Source organism: Schistocerca piceifrons, chromosome 3 (assembly GCF_021461385.2).
Source record: "Schistocerca piceifrons isolate TAMUIC-IGC-003096 chromosome 3, iqSchPice1.1, whole genome shotgun sequence".
In the NCBI taxonomy this organism is placed as follows: domain Eukaryota; kingdom Metazoa; phylum Arthropoda; class Insecta; order Orthoptera; family Acrididae; genus Schistocerca; species Schistocerca piceifrons.
The window spans coordinates 34,442,548-34,463,104 of NC_060140.1; the positions used below are offsets into that span (position 1 = coordinate 34,442,548).

The following is a 20,557-nucleotide window of genomic DNA, read 5'->3' on the forward strand; positions in this document are numbered from 1 at the left end:
GTTTTCCACCTATTACTTCCTGGACGATTGTTCGGAGAACCTCCTCTTTCATTACCTTATCGGAACACGCTATTTTCAACAACTTTTTGCTGCACCACATGTGGAAAGTTTCGCTTATCTTCTTTTCCGTTTTTCCCACGGTGCACGATTCACTTGCAGCAGCTGCCATGCTTTTACGTGTAGCTCAGGAATTTCGATTTCAAATGTGGTGCTAGTTGACGCAGCCTCTGACCGTGCGTCCAGACACGGCAGGTCCTCTGCGTCATTGTGCCGGGTATCGACGTCGGCCCGTCTTCCCACGATGCCGCCCGCCACTTACAGGGCGCTTTGGCGGCCACACGCCCGTGAGGTCGCAGTCCGGCACCACCACCGGCAGTGTTCATTTAAGGGGCCGACTAGTGCTGTGTCCCGTGAGCGTATAAGGGTAAACCAAATTCTTTGAAATATGTTGTGGATGTCCTGGAACCAATACAGGATATAACTGCTTCTGTGGTATGAAAACAGTAAGTTACCCCATCTTGCCCCAACAGTAAAAAAAACAGTATGTCAACGACTGAATTATGCTTAATAATGTACTCTCGTCATTTTGAAATTGACTGCAGTAGTAACGAGTACTGTAATTGTGACTGAAATGTGGCACGTATTTAATTCTAGGATAAGAGTTTTCACATTTAGATTGTGTTCTGTAGTTTTAGAGACTTGGTAGTTTCTACTCCGTGTCTTTTATCGTCTGAGTAGACTATTGAATAGAGTTTCTGGATTGAGTCTGATGAAGCAGACCGGTCACCACGATATTTCTGCTGAGAACCGAATGCGAGTCGAAATATCGTCGCAACGTCTCCTCCACCCCGACAGCAATTCCGAACCTTCGAGGAATGTTCATTACGGCGGATTAGGCTATTGTTATAGGGTGTGGATTGTATGAGTTACACGTTGGGATTGTTGTCAAAATGTTGGTGGCGAGATACTTACAGAGGAAGGTGAAGTAGGAGGCGGAGTGGCAGATGAACTTGATGAAGGGCTTGCGCATCGTCTGGCCGAAGCGCGAGTGCGGCGCGACGACGTACATGAACGAGAAGAGCGGGAACAGGATGCCGATGCGCACGATCTCCAGCGCCTGCAGCACCATGTTCTTGCGCCGGAAGCCGGGCAGCCCCTCGTACCAGATGGACGCCAGCAGCTGCTGCACGTTCGGGTGCGCCACGAACTGCAACAGGGGGGCCACACCTATTAGCGCCCGATTAAGTGTGCAACACCATTATCGTAAGCCATTAAAACGTACATCATATATTCTAATGATCTTCTGTGCAAAACAAAACCTGAACGGCATTCACGATCGCGTCAGGTTTACGATCGAAGTGGAGACAGACGGTACGTTCGCCGAAAAAACCAATGTGCACCACCTCCGTATTGTGTACAGAAAACCCAGACCCACACGCTCCCAGCGATCACCATTCGGCACAAAAACGTGGAGTTCTGTCACTGTTCGGGCCCCCAGCAAAAAAACGACAGTTCGTGAGTACTGTGAAGGGTGACCTAGGGGTGAGAACGCCTGTTACGTACAAGGTACCACGTCAGTGCGGCTGTACTACTTCAGGCAATCAGTACGCCAGTGGAGCAACGCCAGACAGAAGACGAGAGTGCTACGCTATCCTGAAAAATCAGCCGTCGCAGAGCACTCTCTACAAAATCGACACCGGATTATGTCATGATGAGGATGAAAGAACTATGGTACGGAATTATAGAAAAAACAGTAAAAAAACCAAATCCGAAAACATCAGTAAGGACGGCGATCTGCAGATCACCACAGCCTGTGATGTGGCCGTCGTTACCGTATCTGGCGAGCAAGTGCACGTCACTGACTTCACAGCCAGCAGTGGGGCTATGTGACGGTAAGCCCACGATAGCACAGCACTCCTTTACCACTTGACAATGGCCAATTAGAGCTCAGTCGAAAGCCCGTGGGATTTTAACCACCTCAAATGGCTGGAAGCCTGAGAAGATTTTAACAAAGAAAAGGAAGCTAAATAAGGTAGAGGACAACACAGCTATACCTTTAAAAAATTTCAGTTTGAGGCGACCGTTAACTTTTCGAAATGGCAAGCAATAGCTGTGGTATCAAATATCGATACGAACCCGCGGGTGTCGTGAAGCTGGTAACGTCTGGCAGTGACACCGGTCACGGGGGATCCGGCAGACCCAATGCTGCGCCACAACTCCGGCGCACTCGCAGCCACTCGGCTACGATACTGTCGTCCGCGCCTATTAAAGCGACCCTCACCCTTACTGACATTGTGACAGCTGCACAATGTTTCTTGCTGCATTATTTGTATCTTTGTTCACTCGGAAAAATACGAGTCAAGTAAGTGTTGTGTTTGCTGTGTTATCTCGTTCGCTTATCATTTCTGTTCCTATTCAACTTTCCTATGACGACGGTTGCCACTCCACTTTTGTAGCCCACATCTTCTTACCGTTGTGTACGAAGTCGTACACACCGACAGCAAGTAGCGCCAGCAACTCCAGTCGATGTACTCGAAATGTTTGAAGGGCTGGGCACTTGCAATAGAAGTCGGGTGGCAGCTGGGATAACCTTGCTAGTGGACTGCCAGGGCTTCTCCACAGGGTGGCCGGCCTCCCAGAAGTGAGATCAGCGTGCAGAAGCGATTCCAGTGTGCCTGCTCCCACTGTGGAAAGGCGGGAAAGTGAGCTGCAGCACGGCAGGGCAGGGATTCCTCTGCAGCCTGCAGCCTGCGTGGCTCTCACGCCGCGTGCCACCGACGCATAGTAGCGAGGCAGGGCTGTGCTGCTGCTGGGCGGGCCAGCAAGTCGGTTTAGTTACTTCTCTCTCCTCCCGCAATGATACACCTCCCTCCGCCGCCAGATACTGGCCGTTCACCATCCGATCAGCAACCGTCAGCAACCTATTACCGGACGTTAATATGGGATGTGTTCGCCCTTTGGCCTTATGCTGGCGTGAACTCCACTGGGTACACTTTCAGTGAGCTGTCCCAGTGTCTGGAGAATTGGCAGAAACCTGGAGGCTGGCGTCTGCAGAGAAGTTGACATTTTGTCTCATCCCGAAGATGTTTCACTGCGTTGCGGTCAGGGCTCAGAGAAGCTACTCCTTTAAAAAAAAAAAAATGTTCAAATGTGTGTCATATCTCGTGGGACTTAACTGCTAAGCCCATCAGTCCCTAAGCTTACACACTACTTAACCTAAATTATCCTAAGGACAAACACACACACCCATGCCCGAGGGACGACTCGAACGTCCGCCAGGACCAGCCACGCAGTCCATGACTGCAGCGCCTCAGACTGCTCGGCTAATCCCGCGCGGCAATACTCCATTTCATGAATGTTATTTTCCACTGACCAATGTTTCACAAATGTTGGTTGATGACAGCGTGCTTTGTCGTGTTAATACAGGTATCCCCCAAATTGTTGCTCTACTATTGCACTCTTTACTGCCTATTAGCTAATAACTTTCTCTTGCGTGTGACATAAAATTAAATATAGGAATCATGAAAGCAGTAAAGAGAAGAGACAAGCAAGACAGTACACATTTCTTCAATCCTTAGATCCCAGCTTTTTTTCCTCTATAATCTTGCTACAGTTTTACAAGGTATGCTTTCCTTTCTACCAATTAATCTATTACTCTCCAAAATTTGTCAAACGTTGTTTAATACTCAAAACGCCGTTGATACGAACAGTACCCAAGACTCGTGTGGTTTCTCCATTTGATGACGTCTATTTTGTCACCGTCTGCTAGATAAAACGAAATAGGCCTTTCTAATATTGCAGCAGTTGTAACACATGCCAAATAAGCGACGTTATTTTGGAACCAGTAGTTATTTTTATCTACCTCATTTACAGAAATAACATGACAGAATATAATTTACGAAGTGCCAATATCAAATCATAATTAGACCTATTACAAGCAAAAAGTTTTATGTTAGGAAATAATTTTAAAGTTTACTCATATGTTCCAGATTCTCAAGCATGAGATCGAAAGGTGTAAGGTGGCAGAATAAGTGAAGGTCACATTCGCACCTTACATGAGAGCTTTATACATTGCAATGGGAAACTGTATATGAAACCTAAATTAATTCGGTGGTTATGAGCAGATTTGCCTATCAATATGTAATGCAAAAAGGGATGACACTCAATCGAAGGTAATTAACACACCGTTCCTACATAATGCATGTCTATGAGCAGAAGGTGCAACAAGCAGTGAGAGGCGTTTTAGTTTGGAATTCGGAGGGGCGAGAGCAGAGGTAAGACCGCGCCATTGGAGATACAATGGAAATCACTAGAATGGGCGTCCCGAGCCAGGTCAACTACTGACCACGTGACTCAGAAGGGGAGAGCGAGTTAACGGGCCGCCTGAGGAAGGACAGGAAAGAAAGCTGTTAAAAGCTGCGTTTCAGAATTCAAAATGGATACTAACAAGGCCAGTGACGCATTTTCGATCATGTGTCCAGTGAATGGTACACACGTGAGAGACAATGTATGCATTTTGACGTCTGGCGCGGCCACAAAACGTACTAACAAGGAGCAAAGAGCTGAACTTTAGACTCAGTTTAATGGTAGGGCCCTTGCGATTGGTAGACAGAGTTTCCACAAAATAAGAGGAACGCTCCTATTGGTCGAATACAGCTGTGACATGAAGAATGGAAGAACCCAGGTGGGGAGACAGTTCAGCTATGAGAAAGACAAGACGGAAATTTTGAGGGGGAGTCTTCTCTGAATTGGCGTAAGTGCAAAACGGAGCGCATAACAGTCTGTACGACGCAGAGAAGAAATTTGGGTGAACACTGCGTTCATAGCAGCTGACATCCAGCTAGAAATCAGCTGTAGCACTGTTTAGCTCCAACTGTGGGGAAACGAACCAGCCAATCAGTTGATTGTTCTTGCGAGAACTGAGACGGCATTATAATATGCATGCTGCTCCAGCCTGGCACATGTATGTAGCCATATTCTAAGACTAAGTATGAATACATGTTTTCTCGCATAACGAGAAACATAGGGAGAGTTTATACTGAAAAAATTCAGCAAAGATTTTAATATATTTTTATAGAAATTTGAGAGGGAGAGGCCAGCCTAGCAGACGACAGCTCATCGCGTGCAGATAAGTAAACTTGTTGGTTCACCAGATTGCGTCCACTGTAAACTCGAGCGAACTTGGGTAATATTTTCCTCAATTTGTCACATAACCAACCATCCACCATAGACTTGAATTTCATTCTAAACATACTACTGAACTTTGAACCGGAATCGGGTGATTTATCTTAGTACTGACCAACATCATAACGAAATAGTAAGAATAATTTTTGTAAAGATACTTCTAGTTAAACTTTAATATTGTCGTCTTTAGGATAATTTAACTCTCTGAGAGTTAATATTTAATCTTGTTGTGTTTAGGATTATTTCGCTTTTTGATGTTGATGAGATGCGTTATCCTGAAATCTGTTTTAACACTGTCACATTGTAACCTGTGTAAAAGCGTGTATACAGTTGTCCTCAGCCATAAAATAAGAAAAACCGAATATATCGAATATATCACCATACAAATGGTGACCCTGCCAGGGTGGCAATTGATCTGCCTGGATGGCATTTAGTCAAATTAGTAAAAAATAAAAAATCTAGAATTTTGAAAAAACAATTTTTTGTGTTGTTGTTTTGTGACGAGGTTATCCAATGAATGTAAATTTATAGTGTTCAGAATACAGTAAATGTGTGATCAAAAGTGTAGAAAAGTTGTATTAACAAGCAGAGGAATATTTGTCATTGTGCAGAAGTGGCTTGTGCATGACCTTGCTGTCGCGCGCGAACTGTTCACGGCGTTGTTGAGTTGGGTTGAAATTCCACAAACAGTGAACGGCGTTGCTAATGGTGTGTGCATAATCTAAGAAACTTTCTATGATAATTTGGACTTTCTATGGTATTTTGGAAACGTGTAAGATCATATAACTTGAAGTTGACGAGATCGCAAGCTCGCGCAATACGAGAACGACAGAGGTTTGTGAGACGATCAGAGATGGCGGAAAACCGGAGAGTGTGATACCAATCGTGAAACTGCTACCATTCCCTCTGCACTATCACTACGTTCCGTTCCGTGACTCGCACTTGATACTTTTCGTTCTACATCAATCTCTATCATGTCAAGATCTACAGTTTGAGTTCAAAATCTCTGTCCTGTCAAGATCTACAGTTTGACTTGAAACTATAGATCTTGACGGGATAGAGATTGATGTACAACAGAATGTATCAAGTGCGAGCCACGGAACGGAACTTAGTGATAGTGCAGAGACAATGGTAGCAGTTTCACGATTGGTATCACAGTCGGTGAATGCACAAAAACGAACTAATGACGAATCTAGTGCGTCAGAAATAGAGTCAGTGGACGACAACTTCGGTATGTTGAACCGAATATAGTAATTTTGAACCAAACGCCACAGTTTACTACAGAAAGAACGTATGCAAGCGCGTCTGCAATATGCACACAAGTCGATGAAACACCACGTTAAAGACGCTAACGGCAAAATTTTAATCAAATGGTGACAGGTGACGATGGCGAAGATCAGTGTGTCTGCAATATTAAAGAAACGGCGGATTTAAAAATCAGAAACAGCAAATTTAAAATTAGAAACAAATGCAGGGTTAACGAATTTAAAAGCAGAAACAAATGCAACGTTAAAAGCTTAAACGGCGAATTTAAAAACAGAGACAACTGCTGCATTAAGTAGTCTCCAATTTGAAACTTACGTTGAGTTCGAAAAAGTCCGCGTAATTCAGTAAAAACTACGAACAGAAGTCAATGAGACACGCGCGAATTAATTCAATCGTTAATGGCTGACCAGAAAAAGATGCGTTCTGACGTTGACCAGGTGCAGGATGCGGTGTCTAACGTTAATCAAAGAGTGGATAAGTTAGCACGTAAGACGTCTAGTAAGGCGCAAAAAATCGTGCAAGAATTCAATGTCGGAAAACGTGTCACACGAGCCGCATTAAAGCGATTCGACACACGCATTGAAAAGATAGTCTCGAAAAATTGGAACAGAATTGAAACAGTGTATCGAGAATCGTACAGAAAACAGTTGCGAAGCAACGGAATCGGTGGTATCATCCGACATAGTCATGAACAGAAATCCAGAAATAAACAAGTCAGTTGCGCAATCTTCCGTAGCAGTAGCAGAAACACAAAAACGTCATGAAATTCCAGTCGTATATCCCCGATGAACCATGGACCTTGCCGTTGGTGGAGAGGCTTGCGTGCCTCAGCGCTGCAGATAGCCGTACCGTACGTGCAACCGCAACAGAGTGGTTTCTGTTGAGAGGCCAGACTAACGTGTGGTTCCTGAAGAGGGGCAGCAGCCTTTTCAGTAGTTGCAGGGGCAACAGTCTGGATGATTCACTGATCTGGCCTTTTAACACTAACCAAAACGGCCTTCCTGTGATGCTACTGCGAACGGCTGAAAGTAAGGGGGAAACTACAGCCGTAATTTTTCCCGAGGGCATGCAGCTTTACTGTATGGTTAAATGATGATGGCGTCCTCTTGGGTAAAATATTCCGGAGGTAAAATAGTCCCCCATTGGGATCTCCGGGCGGGGACTACTCAAGAGGACGTCGTTATCAGGAGAAAGAAAACTGGCGTTCTACGGATCGGAGCGTGGAATGCCAGATCCCTTAATCGGGCAGGTAGATCAGAAAATTTGAAAAGGGAAATGGATAAGTTAAAGTTAGATATAGTGGGAATTAGTGAAGTTCGGTGGCAGGAGGAACAAGACTTTTGGTCAGGTGAATACGGGGTTATAAATACAAAATCAAATAGGGGTAATGCAGGAGTAGGTTTAATAATGAATAAAAAAAATAGGAATGCGGATAAGGTACTACAAACAGCATAGTGAATGCATTATTGTGGCCAAGATAGATACGAAGCGGCTACCACAGTAGTACAAGTTTATATGCCAATTAGCTCCACAGATGAAATGTATGATAAGTTAAAAGAAATTATTCAGATGGTGAAGGGAGACGAAAATTTAATAGTCATGGATAACTGGAACACGATAGTAGGAAAAGGAAGAGAAGGAAACGTAGTAGGTGAATATGGAGTGGGATTAAAGAATGAAAGAGCAAGCCGCCTGGTAGAATTTTGCACAGAGCATAACTTAATCACAGCTAACACTTGGTTCAAGAATCATAAAAGAAGGTTGTATACATGGAAGAAGCCTGGAGATACTGGAAGGTCTCAGATAGATTATATAATGGTAAGACAGAGATTCAGGAACCAGGTTTTAAATTGTAAGACATTTCCAGGGGCAGATGTGGACTCTGACCACAATATATTTGTTATGAACTGCAGATTAAAACTGAAGAAACTGCAAAAAGGTGGGAATTTGAGGAGATAGGACCTGGATAAACTGAAAGAACCAGAGGTTAGCTTCAGGGAGAGCACTAGGGAACGACTGACAAGAATGGGAGTAAGAAATACCGTAGAGGAAGAGTAGGTAGCTTTGAGAGATGAAATAGTGAAGGTGACAGAGGATCAAGTAGGTAAAAAGACGAGAGCTAATAGAAATCCTTGGGTAACAGAAGAGATATTGGATTTAATTGATGAAAGGAGAAAATATAAAAATGCAGTAAATGAAGCAGGCCAAAAGGAATACAAACGTCTCAAAAATGATACCGACAGGAAGTGTAAAACGGCTAAGCAGGGATGGCTAGAGGACAAATGTAAGGATGTAGAGGCTTATCTCACTAGGGGTAAGATAGATACTGCCTATAGGAAAATTAAAGAGACCTTTGGAGAAAGAAGAACCACTTGCATGAATATCAAGTGCTTTGATGGAAACCCAGTTCTAAGCAACGGAAAACAGAAAGGTGGAAGGAGTATATAGAGGTTCTATACAAGGGCGATGTGCTTGAGGACAATATTATGGAAATGGAAGAGGATGTAGATGAAGATGAAATGGCAGATATGATATTGCGTGAAGAATTTGACAGAGCACTGAAAGACCTGAGTTCTAATAAGGCCCCCGGAGTAGACAACATTCCATTAGAACTACTGACAGCCTTGGGAGAGCCAGTCCTGACAAAACTCTACCATCTGGTGAGCAAGATGTATGAGACAGGCGAATTACCTTCAGACTTCAAGAAGAATATAATAATTCCAGTCCCAAAGAAAGCAGGTGTTGTTAGGTGTGAAAATTACCTAACTATGAGTTTAATAAGCCACGGCTATCTACATTCCTTCTAAATAAGAAAGATAATTATCCACATTGAGGAAGAAGCTGCACCACTCCCCTACCTAGCAGACTTACTTAAACAATAGCCTGCACCAAAATTAAAAATCACCCATTTGCAGTACGTGCACCATATTTATTGTTCACAATTCACTTGACTGCTTGCTTCTGGAATCACATAAATCCAGACCACTGCCAATAATAATTATTATAATATCAGGACCTTCAATAATATAATGCAACAAATTTTTTCGGCTCATTTCCGTTGGAAAAACGCGGAATTAGTTGTGCGACATCGTGGAATAGTCCCGCTTCAGCTCCTGTAGTTTCACGAAGTTCCGATAGGTGGTGGCGGTATACGTAGCCTTCAAAAATGGCGTCTGTAGTGGAGGTGCGTTCCCAGCAGAGAGAGCGGCAGTTGGGTTCCTTTTGGGAGGGAGCCAGAGCACCGCAGATGTTCGTAGGTGCTTCCAGAACATTTCTGATCCCCTGTGTGCCAGCCGGTAGCACACAGCAATGACTCCTGCGATGTTGGAACGTACGAACACTCTCATTCGAGATGATCGACGGATAACTATCAAAAACTTCAGTGCACGACTAGATGTCCTTGTCGGTAACGCTGACACAGTCGTCCACCAGTTGAGTGACCGTCGGGTTCCTTGCTGCCTAAAAGAAGACGATAAAGAGCAAGGAAGGTCCACACGGGCGGAACTGCTTAGCGTTACGAGGCTGAGCGTAGCAATTTTTTGTCGAACATCGGCTCAGGCGATGTAACTTGGGTACATCGCTTCGAACTGGAAACGAAACGTCAATCCGTGGAGTGGCGCCACACAGGGGAAACGTTCGAAGTAGCGCCCCCAGCCGGTAAAGTGACGACGACGCTGCCCTGCCTCTCTGAGGGGGTTATTCTGTTACTCTTCCACGGTGCAACGACCAACTCCCAAGTGTACTGTGCTACCATCAGGAAATTGAAGAAGCGACTTCGGCACATTCGTCGCCACAAAAATCCAATCAAATGTCTCCATCTCCGTGACCACACCAGGTGTCACGCAAGTCTGTGCTCCCGAGCAGAGCTCTCGGAATTTCCTTGTACTGTTCTTGCTCAATTTGGCCCAAATGAAGGATGCCCTCCGTGGGAAGTTGGACGTGCAGGATAGGGAAGTTGTTGCTGCAGCAAGACGCTGGCTCCGACGTCGACCTGTAGGGTGGTATAGTCTGTCGGTAAACTGAAGAGCGAGCTAGCGAGTCCCCACTCTGCCTACCCAGCTACGTCACAGGGCGCTTCTACGGGCTGTTTCACAACGTAGTACCGGCCCTGCCGCGGCGCGCGCTTTAAATCTGTGGCGATGCCGTGTACAGATACGTCCCGGCTGCTGCGCTTATTCTTAGACAAATACATTAAGACCATAATGAATACAAAAGACGATAGATAATATTAACATAAGAACGGAAGTCAGGATTCTACTACAAACGCAGAACCGAATGCCTATTCATGTTAATGTATCTTCCTCTATTGATAAGACGAACTAGATATAGTGCAATCAATCTGTAGAATTTGAGGCTCGTTCTTACATTGTGTTTCTACTAAAAGGTAGAAGTTTTCTTTGAAAGGCTGCATTGAAACTTGCAGCATGAAGAGTGTTTAAAAAGTAAGCAGAAATTTCTAATTTCGTGTGTTGTATTAGTTCGATTTGCACTACTTTTTTGTCACTGTCTTCGTAAACATGTCTGGAAAGTATCTGTACAATCTTATGCATATTGGGTATTTGCTCTGCTGTCAGCTGTCAAAAAGGTTACATGTGTTTTGGTACCATCAACTATTATTTGTTTTGTATAAAAATAGATTAGCGAATCTGTACTAAATTTTGTTATAAGAATGGAATAAAGTGTGTCAAATTTTTAGAAATTTTAAATATTGCTTTTGGTGCGTCTCTTATGAGTAAACCAAGAGCATACAAGTGGTATAAATATTTCAAAGCAGGCCTTATAAAGGAAAGTGGTTTTACAATAATGGATGAGATTATAAATGCACAGTTAGAGACCTATGAACTATCCCGAGGAAACAGTTTCTAAAATGTTTCGGGAATTGGAAAAAGCGCTGGCATGAGTGTATAGCATGTAATGGGAAATATTTTGAAGAGGATAACATTGTTGTAGATTAACAAGTAAAGTTCTTACCAAAAAATAAAAATTAATATGTGGACGCACCTCGTATGTCAAGCTTTTTACGTAGAAGTCCAGAATCGGTATACATGTTTAGAAAGGAATTTCAGCAGTGTTTAGAATAGCTATTGGACGCATTTTATAAGCAATACGTCTTAGAATCATGTGAATAGTAGCTGAAATAGAGTTTTAGTGACAGAATACATTCAAATGCTGGTGTTCTACAAGCATCAAAGGTTTTACGTGATTGAATCACGTTCTACTAGCGAAAATTTGATTGATTTTACCATGAAGTTCTCAAGTTATTCCTGATTTTGTACAACTAGTGATAAAGGTATTTATTGCTTTGGACCACATTTGACCGTATTTATCTTGGAAAATTGTTTAACACTCTTACTACCGTGTAGTACATTTCTACGAAAAGAAACTTTATAGTGTATGAGCAGAGTCAGGATAGTTTTCCTTCACGGCGATTCCAGTAAACCATGCGTCCTATTGTGGCGAGGCTGACGTTTGTATAAGCTGTAGCCCTTTGATTGGGACTGGGAAAATTAGCCAACAGTTCTTTTTGTGTCGCCTCTTTAACACACGCTGTAATAACGTTAGAGACGATCGAACGCTCGTTACTCTGCAAATACCTCCTCTTCGTTGTATTCTGCACATTTTCTTGCAATGCAAGGCGATTATCCATCACTTCCGGATACTGAGGTATATCAGTGAGTACACAAAGTCAATTGACTGACACAGGCAGCTAAGATCCCACGAACAGAAACGACGTATATCACTGCACGCCGATCTACACCGCTAGACAGATAACGGGCAACAGATTTTGGGTGCCCCTGTAGGCCGGTGGCAGGGTTCTTCCGGGAAAGGCCACTTCCACCACCAAAAGCGCTGCTCGCAGACAGACTATGCCAGGTGCCAACACAGCCGTACAGGCCCTCCCGGGCAGGTGGAGTAAGGCTGCCGCACTGAACTCAGATTATGCTGAAAAATAAGATTCTGTAGCCAAAAGAGTAATGTGGTGTACTGGAATCCTGAATGAGACCAACCCGCTTTGAGAAAAAGAAATGTGTGGCTTTATTTATTGAATGCTGTCAATTAGTTCGTTTATATAGGACAGAGTAAATAATGAACCAGTTTATGAGCCATTGTGGGAACGACCTACAATTTCATGAGACATTTAAACCTATATGACATATATGTTTAAATTCCACTGTCATAGACGCATCGTAAAAAGTGTTTATATGGGGTGGATTACGGGAGGAAGCTGTTGTTCACATATTCTCTTTACAGCCTGTAGTTTTCACCACATAGTGACTAACGGTAAGACTAGTATTTGAGAAAACTGTGATCATTGGTAACTAAGTCATCAGTATCGGAGTCTTACAAAATGTTGACAATAGTAATGATCTTTTACAAGTAATTTAGTTTCGTGACCGAGGAATAATTGAACACTTTTGTTTTTACCCCTCAGAAAATTGCATTTTACCCCTCAGGGGGTAACTACCCCCATGATGGGAACCGCTGGGGTGTTGGAAGGGAGGTAGTCTCGGTTAAGGTGTTGATGGATACCATGAGAAAGGATGGATTCGAAGACCATGCTGAAGAGAGGTAGATGGAGTGGCAGTAGGAGGTATCGGTAGAGGTATGAGGAAAAGTAGGATTTTGGAGATTTTCTACAGTTCAGGATAGTAACCTGCGCAAAGGATAATGGTATAAAGGCAAAGGCGGCTAGAAAGGAAAGGGGTATATGTAAGGTGTCCATAGATGATACAGTCATGACCAGGTGATGTGTCGCGTTTTCTGTGAAGTACTAGTTTTATGTCACATACTGCGACTGGGTTGTTTAATTCTGGATGAGGTATCAAACAATGGTGTTACATCTCAGGTGGTCACAACAGTAATTCGTAGACTAGGAAGCTGGAACAGACCAGGGTAGCTCGGCACACTACAGGATATCAATAGATAATCCTATAATTGAATGATCAGAGACATTCACTTATTTCTTGAGAGCAGTCATGTAGAACATACAAGCATTTCCAGTCCTTCTATAAAGTCTTTGTTAATTCAACAGTAAACTATCTTTCTAGCTGTGCTTATTTCCGCAGACCTAAGTAATTATGACGTCGGCGAGCGCTGTTCCACGGAGTTATTCTGTCATACTGAGGAGACCATCTACACTGACAAAGTGGCTCCAGAGTGCTTTCGTCGGCGTCATTTATGCCAATGCCAGAGAGGGCATTAGTGTGGTAGTGTAGCGCCCATCATGTTGGTGCCACCCCTCGGGGTCTGCAGATGCTGACATTTGTGCTGCCAGGCTTTTGACGGCCAGCACATGATGTGTCTTGCGATGACACCACAAACTGGAACTACTTCTCCTTAGAAGGGAAAGTATACGAACAAACTCACGGCACAGCCACGGACACCTGCATGGCTCTCTCCTGTGCCGACCTGTTTGTGGGCCTTCTAAAGGAGGCCTTGCTAGCCTCACAAAACGCCAAGCAACTAGTCCGGGGCATGTTCATTGATGATATCTGGACACGCTATCTTCTTTCTTTCACAAGCTCGACACTTTCTCTTCCGTCCACTTCACCTGTACCTCCTCAACTCAGTGTGGCACCTTCCTTGACATTGACCTCCTCCTCTCCGATGACACCATCCACACCTCTGTCCACATTACACCCACCAACCATCAACAGTACCAGCATTTCGATAGGTGTCACCCCTTTCACACAAGAAATCGCTCCTATACGGCCTGGCCACACGGGGATGGCGCATCTGCAGTGTCAAGAACTCTGTTGCGCAGTATGCCATCATAGAGAGCCTATGGCCGCCAGACAGTCTGCAAACAGATTTACCATACCATTTCCCCTCACACACCAAATCTCGCACCACCCCAAGAACCACTCGCAAAGGAATGCTCCCTTTATCCTTACAATACATTCTCCATTTCCGAAATTATCCCAGCACCAGCCTACGATAACATACTGCCCCCACACCCTCAGCCCTGCCACCTCCTCCCCATTCTCTTCTCTCACCCCCTTTGAGTGCCTCCCTCTACAGATGCACCTGCGCACCTTTCCCCACTCCCCTCATTTTTCGCTCCACTTTTGCAAGCTCCCTGACCGACAGCCTCCCGGTGCTGCGCCTGTTGGCGATCCCTGCACACACCGTCAGACAAAAAGTGCTGCTGTCTCCTCCCCCCCCTCCCTCCCCCCCTCCCCCCCCCCCCCCCGCCATACTGCTGCTACAGCTGGATTCTTGTCCGAGCTGCCAGAGTGAACGGACACGTCTGCATCACGTGTACTTGCTTCTGTGAATGAATGATGTGTTTCACTCTCAGCTTCTCTTTCTTTTTCTGACGAAGGCTGTGGCCTAAAGCTGATGTCTAAGTGTATTTTAACTGTCCCTGTCTACAACTTAATGTGTTATCTTTATGGTAAGTGGCAATCTATCTTTTCCTTACACTGTTGATATTCCAACCTGGAATTTCCATTGTCGTTTCAGGTATGTTGTCCAAGAACTGGAAGCTGGGAGACAGTGGTATTTGTGCGTTCGTGGATGCTAGGAAAGAGGGAGTAATGAAAGTGAGAGTCGAGACGATGTCAGAGAGGTAGGATGCTTTGCTCTAGCTGTCAGGTAAGATACGTTTGTTGTGGATGAGTGGGTAGTGAGGGATGGAATGGTTGCCAGTGAGTCGACGGAATGCATTCCAAAGATAAAAGACTTAATGGGGAGTGTAGCGTTGAGTCTGTTGCATGTCTGGCGCCAGTGTCGATGTTTTCTAGCGTCGAGTAGATTTCTGACGCGTGTCTGTATTTTCCAGTGGCGCGCGAGTAGCATCCTGGTCCCGAATCCTTAGGAAGACCCATCATAAACTACGCAGTTCGCGGAGAAAGACTGTGGCTTGGAGGGGAAGGGGCGGGGGGGGGGGGGGGGGGGCACGATGAGGATACGTCGCCTGTGTAGGGATATAGCGTCCAACAAGGTCTGCAGCAGGAAGGACGTGGAAGGGGGCTTATCGCCATGTCGTTAGAAGGTGAGGGCGTGGCTCCCAGTCCAGGTCCAGATGAACACGACTAAAAGTTAATTTTGAAGTAGTTGATCACTGAAAACTTGTATACTTATGCAAAACAATTTTGGAAGAGTAGTTTTCTAATCCCTACAAAGTTAAACGTTTCTGTTTCTCTATACAACACGTAAATTCAATAACTTTGACGTCACCCGTTTGCTCGCCGCTTGCTACGGCGGTAAGCGGCGGGTAGTGCGCCGGTCGGTAGGAGCCACCGACTGCGCGCCACGTAGCCTGACCCGCTAGCCACTGCGGCCGTCTTCCTCCGGGGGCGTCGCGTGTCGCTCGCCACCTCGTTAGCACCAGCCTGACAGATGGCCACAGCCGCCGCGGGCCGTAGGGGGTGCGTCGCAGCCGGGCCGCGGCTGCCTTCTTTGCTGTCACGTGACCCGCAGCAGCGCCTGTACGATCCACTAGTCTCCACGGACAACGCTAGGGACTGGAAACGCGTCTCGGTGTACTGCTTGCTGACAAATTCGTAAGACTTTCTCATAATTCTACCCATCATACATGTACAAACGCTCTCGGTCGTAATGTAAAATAATTCTCGTTGTAGGCTACAACAAGACGACACAAACCTGCCGAAACTGGTACTGTGCGTTCACAGAAATACAATGCGATTGACACTGCGACTGAAACTACAGGTTTACTGTTTCCATTGAGAATGTACATTATTTTCGCTACGCGTTTCAGAGGTTTAACCCCCATCATTAGATAGATTTATATGAATAAAAAAGAAATTTGTGAATTGTGTCTACGACTTTGAGGTAAACTGTCTCACGGGCTGCTTTTTTTCTGCCGTGTTTACATGCAACACCTCATACACTTTGTAAACACTGAAGTGTCTCCACCTGGTCTCCTGAACGACTCTTTTCTTTAAATGTGAACAAATATTAGTTAATGCGCATGAATAGGGCAAACATTCGTGCAGTGTTTCAATACAGTGCTAATGACGTGCTACTTGACTTAGTCACGTCAGTTCAATATCTAGGCGTAACGGTGTGGAACAGCATGTACTGAAACGAGCACATAGAGTTGCAGAGAAGGCAAACGGCAAAAAAGTACCGTCTCCTAGTCTCTGAACAGTCGCTCCGCTACTAGTTTTCTAGATCTAGAGCAGCTCGTTGTGGAACATCACGACAAAATTTGGACGCGCTAGTGTCTGAGGAATGGATTGAGTTTGCCTCTGCCTTCGCAACGATTCGGAATCTGATTACGCATGACGGCTCTCCAGTTTTACAGAGGAGCGACATCAAAGGAATAAATGGGGAGCAGAGGAAAACAGAAAGAGAAACGCGGGCTTTGTGCTCTGCGCTCCGAAATGCTTAGAGGATATTTTATTCAGTAGCGCGGAGACCTCGGCGCAAGTGGAACCACAAACTCGGCTTTTGTTCGCGTCAGATACCGAAGGAGGGTCGGATTGCCAGTAACGATACTCGAAGAAGCCGTCTCACAAGTCCTGAAACACTGCAAGAAATTAAAAAAATAATCATTAAGCGATCTAGATAGTATCATTCGAAAAACTGTATAATGATCGCAGGACCAGTCTAGGAGCTGGTTTCCTTGGTGAATATAATTATGACAACAACAAAGCGTCAAAGAAAAGATCAAATCTTGAATGTTCTAAGCAAAAGTAGATCATTCTAGCAACTCTTACAGACATTAATAATAGTTATTATTAGCGATATTCACTGTGTTGAACAGCAGCACATATCTCTGTTTTTTTCGAAATCATTCACCAGAGCTGTAAAATGATCACAAAAAGTTTATGTACTTGTTATGATGAAATGAATGAAGAAAACTTGTGAATGCGGAAGATGAGGTCAGTAAATTTACAGATATAGCCTACAATAGACTACTGAAACCGGAATTAAATTCCAAAGAAAATAAATAAATACTTAGAGGTTTTGTGGTGACATTGTACTTCTGACGGACAGCAAATGACTAGCAACAGCAGTTCAACTGAATAGACAGTGTCTCGAAAAGTGACACAGAACATAAACAGCAATACAAAAGAAGCAAGGAAGCAAGTAGTCGAATTAAATCAAGCGATACTCAGTGAATTAAAGTAGGAAATGAAACACTAAAATCACTACACGTGTTTTCCTATTTGGGCAATAAAATAACTGACGATGGCACAGAGGATATCAAATCCAGATTGGTAACTAGAGAAATAGCGTTTCCGAATAAGAACAATTCATTAACATCTAACATAAATATCAGTGCTAGGAAGTCTTTTCTGAAGGTATTTGTCTAAAGTGTAGTCTCGTACGGAAGTGAAGCGTGCATGATCAACAGCTCCGACAAGAAGAGAATAAAAGCTTTTCAAATGTGCTGCTACAAGAAATGTTGAAAATAAAATGGGTAGACAAAGCAACTAATCAGAAGTCTTATTCATTTGGTACTCTGCATCTCGGCGAGATGACAAATATGTTATATTAAGCCGGCCGGTGTGGCTGAGCGGTTCTAGACGCTTCAGTTTGGAACCGCGGGACCACTACGGTCGCAGGTTCGAATCCTGCCTCGGGCATGGATGTGTGTGATGTCCTTAGGTTAGTTAGGTTTAGGTACTTCTAAGTTCTAGGGGGCTGATGACCTCAGAAGTTAAGTCCCATAGTGCTCAGAGCCATTTGAACCATTTTTGTTATATTAATCAACGTGTATTTGATGCGGGCACGTTCCCAATAGGCCCACTTCTTTTTAGCGCACGCCAGAGACGATGTCTGGTAATGGTCATCTAATAATATAATTACATGCTTTATGTATACCCACATGTACACAAACTGCGTGACAAAAAAATGAAGCACCCAGAAGGGGAGGGAGAACGAAATGAGAGTTTACGGGTTGAGAGGATGTGTGATGTTGTTGCAGTGGTTACAGCATCAAGTGAAGTTTACAACGAACTTGGCAGTGTGAGCCCAGCTTTCGGTACGACTTAGCAGCCCCTCTGGCCAGTACGCATGTTGTGATTCGTTTGCGACTGGCCTCACCGCTGTTGTAAATGTTCCCTTATATCCTGGGCGCCGGCACTGGGACGGAATTGGCATCGGAACTGGTGCCACGCACGTTCAATCTTGGACAGATGTGGAGATCTTCCTGGCCACAGGGGCATCTCTCGTACATAGAGAGTCGTACCGTATGTTGACGAATACTGTCCTATTGGAAAACGGCATCACGATACTGTAGTATGACGGGTAATGCACGAGTCGTCAGGATGTCCGGCACGTGGTGTTGTCGCACCAGAGTTCCCTCATCACTGCCAGCCGTGACCAGAAGTGACCAGAAGACACGTCTGATGTCTCCCCACACTATGACGACAGGTGTACTATCGCTGTGCCTCTCCTGAACGTTGGTACAGTGAAAGCTGTCCCTAGGTCCCCGACTTTGGTCATCCGAAGTAATACAGAACCACTATATATTGCGTATTGCTGAACAAACTGCAACTCTGTTCATCAGTTGTCCGTGCTTCCCAGTGTTGGCACCACTCCGACCGAAGCCATTGGTTCTCTGACGTCAACGGCAGCCTACACATGGAACAGTAATTCTCTGGTCCAATTACTGTTAGTCTCCGACTAGTGGTGCCAGATGACATAGAACGTTGCAGGGAGTTTACTACTTGCAGATGTGGAGGACCTAGAGTGTGCTTGGCGCGTAATACAGCGATACTCTCTTGTAGTGACCAGGTGTGATCGACCAGAACCTTGAAGATAAATATGCCTGTCCTCATGTTCCCATGTAGGCCACTGTCACGTCCGAAGGCTCCACAAATCTGGATTCTGCACGATTCGACAAGGAGACTCCATTCAAACTCTGTTATGTGCCCAAAACGCGGTCTCACTAGAGTCTGGGGCATCAATATTTGATACTGTTTACACCCCGCAGGCCTGGTAACACCATTACACATGGATAACATCAACGCACTCTGGTAGCCTAGATGCCTGTCAGAGAACTGGAACTACAATTATTTATATACCCGTCGATGGGGGTTATATATGAACAACACTCTGGTACCCAGAGAGAACTGGAGCTCTACTTATTTACACACCGCCGGCCGTTGTGACCGAGCGGTTCTAAGCGCTTCAGTCTGGAACCGCGCTGCTGCTACGGTCGCAGGTTCGAATCTTGCCTCGGACATGGATATGTGTGACATCCTTAGGTTAGTTAGGTTTAAGTAGTTCTAAGCCTAGGGGACTGATGACTTCAGATGTTAAGTCCTATAGTGCTTAGAGCCATCTGAGCCATTTACACACCAATATGTGTGTGTGTGTGTGTGTGTGTGTGTGAGAGAGAGAGAGAGAGAGAGAGACAGAGAGAGAGAGACAGAGTATACAAAGTTACACTGACTTCCAAACATCTACTCTGGTTGCTTCAATAGTATAGCTAATTTTGTGACCAACTACAGCCAATTTAAGGTCACACGTAATTCATTGTGGCTTCTATGTTCACAACAACTCTTCTTCTATTGTGCGTACTGTTTCCCCAAGTGATTTGACAGACCCTTGCTTTGTTGAGGCCTAGATCATCCTTTAGTGAATCTAGTAGTTTCAAGATCTTAGACGACGGGGGAAATACAAATGTGACACTGTGCTGTTCCAAGATTCTGCTGAAATTTCCATAATTATTGCCGACAAACCGAATATATCCTAATGATTTACGATGCGTGAATAGGCGCACCCTCTCTAACTGCGTGCTTGTTGCTTGTAATGACACACTTAAGACGGTAGCATACATTTCAAGACACTCGCTTTCCACGCATAAATCTACAGAACCATTTTATTCGCATATTTGTTAATTTCAAATGATAATCCAGTTGAGGTATTTCAGAGTATGCCCGAGTGTCTTGAAAATGTAAAGTAGTAATGCCATTTGTTAGTAGCGCAAAATTTGTTTGTATAAACGATGCTATTTTTCTTTGTTTGAGAAAACTAGTAATTGTGTATATTATTATTTTTGTGATCAATTTTCTGAACAGCGAACATCACCAGAACAGTACCATAAAAAGAAATTAAACATTTTATCACGCATGTGGGGAAACTGCACTGGTCAGCTAGATATTTTATTCGTTAAAACAGCATC

The 20,557-nt window shown here is 44.5% G+C and overlaps 1 protein-coding gene across 1 annotated transcript in view; it reads right to left on the reverse strand.

Annotated features, from left to right (window-relative positions):
- The window catches only part of LOC124788372 (transient receptor potential-gamma protein-like), a 389,094-nt gene that overhangs the window by 305,929 nt on the left and 62,608 nt on the right, over nt 1–20,557 (reverse strand). The window contains exon 4 of the mRNA XM_047255637.1: nt 973–1,207. Within this exon, the coding sequence (XP_047111593.1) occupies nt 973–1,207 (235 nt within the window). The remainder of the gene's footprint in view (nt 1–972; nt 1,208–20,557) is intronic.